We start from the raw sequence: 5,761 nt of genomic DNA, 5'->3' as shown, positions 1-5,761 counted from the left end.
GGTAGAGTGACATCGCCTGCCAGAGCTGGTTAAAGAGCTCAGACAGATTCAAAGACATTTTGTAGTGAACTGAGCTTATTGAAGAAATATTTATCTGATCTTAATACAGCAGATACAGGTGAAGAGGAACCACACATCCTATACACTAAGAAAAGATTGAATTTATATTGAGAACTGTATTAGATTGAAAGAGTGAGAAAAAACAAATACACTTAAAATGACGATGAAACTATGAGCAAATACATTAAAACAATTGTGTGTCATAACGCAACTCTATTAGTATGATACTGTGTATTATAACATTATTTGTTAATTGTTTTTGTTTATTTATATTTTCTATTCAAATTTATTTCAGATTTTTTTGTCTTATTTGTTGGTTTGCTTCACAAAACTAACACACACACACAACTAAAAGATAATGATAAATACATTATAATGACATATTGATATTTGTCCACTTGATGATGACTACATCCCCATCATGGTTTTTGTGTATAATGTGTAAGTTCAGTGTGTGACCACGGCCAGTAGTGGGCTCCTCTGCCCTGAATATGTGACAAGCAACAGATGTTTGCTGTAGATTCTGATTCCAACTCCTCAGTCTGGTGGAAAACTGACCAACTCAGAAATGAAGACAAGAGAAAATACATATTCAGTGTGATTTATTTAACAAAATATGATCCTCCACTTTCACTGGATGCCACCACAGGGTGCCCCATTTCTTTTTATACAAAAAATATCACATCTCGTTTTTTTTTTATTTGCTTTGAAAATAAAGAAAAGAAAACAGCTGAGGATTGCAGGGAGAAAGACAGAGAGAGAGAGAGAGAGAGAGAGAGAGAGAAAGAGAGAGCAAGAGAGAGAGAGAGATGTGATTTCAACATTCATTCTGGAGCATTAAGACACGATATATTCAACACCCGTCATCTGGCCTCCCACATGTTTGCTCAGAGGACTGTAAGATGAGAATAGATTTATATGGTAAACATGAAAGCTAGATTCCAGGTATTAAATAAATACAACTTCTCAGGAGGAACAAAACACGAGAAAAACCCCAAATTATCGGAAAACATGGGGTAAACAGTCACGTGTGTCTGCTATGTTGAGTTTACATGCATCTCTTGCAGGGTGGACGGTGACTGCTGCCAGACTAACATCAGCTAATTGCCACCCCCTGCCGCACGACATTTTCCTGCTCTTAATCATCGTCATTTGCAGCAAGGGCCCTGAACATCCAGGAGCTATTACACAGCGTCCAACCATCAATTTGCAGAGCCCAGGGTGCGGAAGGAGTCACCTGTGGGGCGGCCAAGTCTGTTGCAAAAGTATCCGAGCAATGTGCAGACATGCAACAGCCGAGTGTGTCCTCTTTTCCTTAGGGGTAGAGCCCTGATTAGAAATACCAAACCTCAGATATAATATGTAAAGAAAATGTGAAGATGCTCTCAAGTCAAAATCCAGGACTTGATTTTTCATCCTAGTTCCACTTAAATCCAGTCTGAAGTCACAAGAAGCAGCAACTTGCCACATTAAGTACTGACTAATTTATACTTTGACATCTTGGTAAATACACTCATTGGTTCTGTGGCAGAGAATCAGATGAGCAGACTGAAACCAGTCAGGTCTGGACATTAAATATAAAGCTACAGGCAGCAGCAGGCTTAGCGCAAAGGTTCTGTCTCCAGGTAAAAGTTCACTATACTCGGGAACAAATCAACTCTAGAGAAGCAACTATTAGTTGATTTACAGATTAGTTGTTTTAGCTGATTTTTTCTTTAAATTTCCTCTGATAGACTAAGTGATTAGTCGATTAATGAAAAACATAATCTTCAGATGAATCATTAATGACGCAAATTTAGTTGCAGCCATCTTACGAGGGGCTATGTGTGAGCCCATCTTGTCGTCTGCAAACTGGTCCCTGGTAAAACTGAAAACTGTAGTTTTTACATGCATACACTTGATTTTTAAATGCAAAAAAAGTGAAACTTAAATCATTAAATACTAAGCTTTAGAGGAACTCAGAGGTGGATTTTGCTACAATTGCACAAAGCAGGCTAGCAGTTTCCCCCTGTTTCCAGGGTCTGTGCTAAGCTAAGCTAACTGGTTGCTGATTGTAGCCTTATTTTTTGCAGATGCTATATTCTCATCCAACTCTCCACTAGAAAGCGAATAAGCACATTTTCCAAATCGTCAAACTATTCCTCAAAATGTTTGAGCAGATGGAGTATCACTGGTATCCCAGTGCAGATGCGGATCCAAGTCTTTGACTGTAGAGAGCATAGTGTGGGTAGTACGGGCCTGTGGTGGGCAGAGAATGCAGGGAGATGGAGGGGGGACCAGGGGGCAGGTGGACCTTGCTGTAGGGGTGATAGCGAGCTAAACCAAGACTCGGAGGAGCCCTGAGCGATAGGGAGCTGTGCATGGAGCCCGGACTGCTCTGCTGGGGGAGGTGAAGGTGGCAAGAGGCAGGTCCAGAGGAGGAAACAGAGAGCATCTTACTGTCCATTCCTATAGAGAGTGCTGTGTGTGTGCGGAGGTGGGCCAGGAGCTCATCTGAAGTGGGGAAGCGTTTGTCGCATGGCCCCCCAGCTGAGACCCAGTTACAGGCGTGAGGCAGGGGGTCGTTGGGGAGCATGAAGCCGTACGTGTAGAGTGGATGGGAGAGGGAGGAGGGCGCGCTGGATGACAGGGAGCCTTGGTGGAGGGAGTGGAGCGGGTGGGAGGGATACACCAACGGGAAGCCTGATTTGAGGCTGGAGGAAGGGTCGTGGATGCAGGAGTTGCAGTTGCTTCCGCCGAGATGGGACATACTTGGGTAGCTTAGACAGTAGGGGTCCCTGCATAAACCCTGCATGAGGGAAGGAGGGGAGGAACCCGTGAGAGGGCTGGAGCTCGGGTGCTTTCCTGGGAGGGCCATGCCCCCAACACCGAGGCCCGACTTTGTTGGGTCCAGCCCAGTTACAAACTGGGACGGGTAGCCTGCGTAAGCCCCAACTACAGATCCATGGTAGCCCATGTTTGATGAGGGATGGGGGAAGAGTGGTTGGCTTGTCTTGTAAGGGGAAATGGGTGTAATATGTCCAGAGCTGAGGTTATGCTGGGAAGACTCTTTACCTCCGTCATGGTTGGAACCATCAGAGCTGCCATTACTGCAGTTTGTGCTGGCTCGAGCGTGGCTGGAGTTCGCATGGTGTGGACTCTCTGAGCCGGCCTTGTTCACATCAGCGTCTTTTTTGGGAGGATGATTATTGCTGCTGCTCGTGCTGGAGGGACTGCCCCTCTCATGTGCAGCTTCGCTATTGGGCGTCTGACAGTGCGACGTGGGCTGTCCACCAGGGGACTGGCTCTGCTTCTGAGGCGGCTGCTGTTGCTGAGCTTGTCCTGATGGGGAGCCGCTGCTGGCTCTCGAACCTGGTGAGGCAGCATGGGGAGGGTAGGACTGCAGGCCACTGGTTGCATTTCCATTAGTGGTAGCATTATTGCTGGGCACTCTGAACGCAACTTTATCGCTGCTGCTGGTGACTCCGTCCCTGCGACAGTCCCCGTTTCCCTTGTTGTAGGGTTTGAAGCTGGATTTGTCCTCCACAGAGGGGCGGCGCTCCCTGAGCTTCAGGATGGAGATGGACGAGCGGCTGCTGGGCTCCTTGTCCCCATGGCTGGAGGAGGAGCCCAGCTTTGAGGAAGATGGAGGGTCTGATTTACCGATCTGAGAACAGGTCTGCGCCAGCAGGGCCAATGGGCTCTTCTTGGCATCCAGCTACAACAAAAATAGATGTGATTAGCCATTACATTTTTTTTTACTTCATTCTCTTCAGAGACATTTTGTCTTTCATGCAACCTCAAAGGCTGCAACTATGGTTTTCCATATTGATTAATCTGATAATTACTATCCCAATTGAGAATTTAAGACAGTAAAATCTCTGAATACAGCTTTTTAAAGGCAAGCCCGAAAAATTCCCCCAAACATTGTAACATTGGAATTGTACACAATTCCCGTGTACAATTCTTCTTAGAGCTGAAACAATTAGCCAATTAATCACTTAGTCGATCAACAATTAAATAATTTACAACTATATTAATTGAGTCAATCCTTTAAGCATGAACAATATGAAATATTCCAATTATTCCAGAATCATAGCTACTAAAATTAAAGGACTTGGTGTTCATCTTGATTGATTATGGGTTTTCTGGTTTAAAAAAAAACACCAACAACAACACTAAAAAAAGGGACTGAAGACGTGCTAAGACTCGTAATTCTTTGACATTTCACAAAGTACATTTTCTATCAAGATACGACATATGTAGAGTAGAGTAGTGATCATGAAAATCAAAGTTGCAGCTGCAACAATACTTTTACATTTAATCATCATGATATAGAACAACGGCAAATCCTTGAATTTAGGCAAATTGTCTATTACAAAGTTGCTTATTCATTGTCAGTCAAGTGATCATGCATAGACTGTCAGGGCTAATTAGAAAGTATAATTTAGATCTAAGGGTTGGGTTGTTATGATTGTTAATAATATAAGGACCAGCATTTATATAACTTTTTACGATAATGACACAAGACAAGGTCATGGTAAGAGTTTGTTTGTTGCTTTGCCAAACAGATGCTTATTTAATTACTTAACTATTCAGGTCATCATTTAATGTGGAATCAAATACATAAATGGTTAGCCAGTAATGTAAGGCTATTTATACACAGGACATTTCTCCACTGCTGAGGAATTTAAATTTCTGTTCCTCTGTTTCCATAACCGATGTCAGGACTTTAAGACCTGTCTCGGTGGATTTTCACCACATCTCTGAGCTCAGGAGCACTGCGGTGCACAGGTGGAAAAGACAAAAGTAGCAACACGGTGTGGGAGACAGTAAATACCTCTATGCTGACTGGTACGGACGTCAGAGGCTGTAAATATTCCGGGTGCAGCAAGTGTCCAGTGTGCGCAGTCAACATGGTGAGGACTCGGATAGGAAGCCGCTTCGACTGACGGAGTGGGTCCAGGGGGGCCAACAAGGAGACCACTGCACCGGGGCGAGGGTCTCTTCTGTCGGGGGTCTCACTGGGCACGATCCGCTTACTGACACGAGCTGATCCGGGAGGGAGATATTTCATTGGGGAGAGGGCGCTGCGCTTTTTCCTCGGGGACCGTGCGTCAGGCTACTACTTGTTCGTCCAAGATAAACAGAGTTCAAATGTTGCTGTTGTTGTAATCCACGCAGACACCAGACATGTCTTAGAGAGGAAACAAACCACAGCCGGACGTCCTTAAATGTCCCGGAGGACGGAGAAGCCTCTCAGTCCCGTTGCGTCCTCATCTCCCACACGGATCCTACTCCCATTAATTGTCTCCAACCCGAAATAAGAATAAAAGAGAAAAGGCAAAATCCACCTCGTGAATTGCAGCGTGTAAAACAAGCGGACACTGTGTCCTTTCTGAGGAGACACCTAAAACCGCAGCACTTCACAGAGAGTCCTGAGACTTGCGCGCAAACGTCCCAGTGCGTGTCTCCGGTCCGGACCTCAGCAGCTCACTGACTCCGCAGAGGAACAGGCGCAGTGTGTCCGCTGGGTGGCCGCATCCATAATCACATGGGCGGTGAGGACGTGCGTAAAAGGCGGAGCCAGGCTATCCTTACACCTACCCCTTTCATATATATACTATAACTTGATATGATAACTCATAACCCACTCATGGCCTTCTGCTGCTGATACAGTTTTCTTAAGAGATTCATCAGAAAAGGACTTTCCTTTTACATG

General features: G+C 45.0%; 1 protein-coding gene across 1 annotated transcript; it reads right to left on the bottom strand.

Moving 5' to 3' along the window:
- Positions 1-647: 647 nt before the first annotated feature.
- Positions 648-5,514, bottom strand: LOC133974563 (zinc finger protein 703-like). The gene is made up of 2 exons (XM_062412180.1): positions 4,880-5,514; positions 648-3,757 (listed from the first exon to the last, which is right to left on the bottom strand). Exons 1-2 carry the CDS (start codon positions 5,114-5,116, stop codon positions 2,228-2,230), a joined length of 1,767 nt encoding a protein of 588 aa, XP_062268164.1. The 5' UTR covers positions 5,117-5,514; the 3' UTR covers positions 648-2,227.
- Positions 5,515-5,761: the final 247 nt, after the last annotated feature.

Source organism: Platichthys flesus, chromosome 19 (genome assembly GCF_949316205.1).
Source record: "Platichthys flesus chromosome 19, fPlaFle2.1, whole genome shotgun sequence".
Classification (NCBI taxonomy): domain Eukaryota; kingdom Metazoa; phylum Chordata; class Actinopteri; order Pleuronectiformes; family Pleuronectidae; genus Platichthys; species Platichthys flesus.
This window is presented reverse-complemented; position numbering and strand designations above follow the sequence as displayed.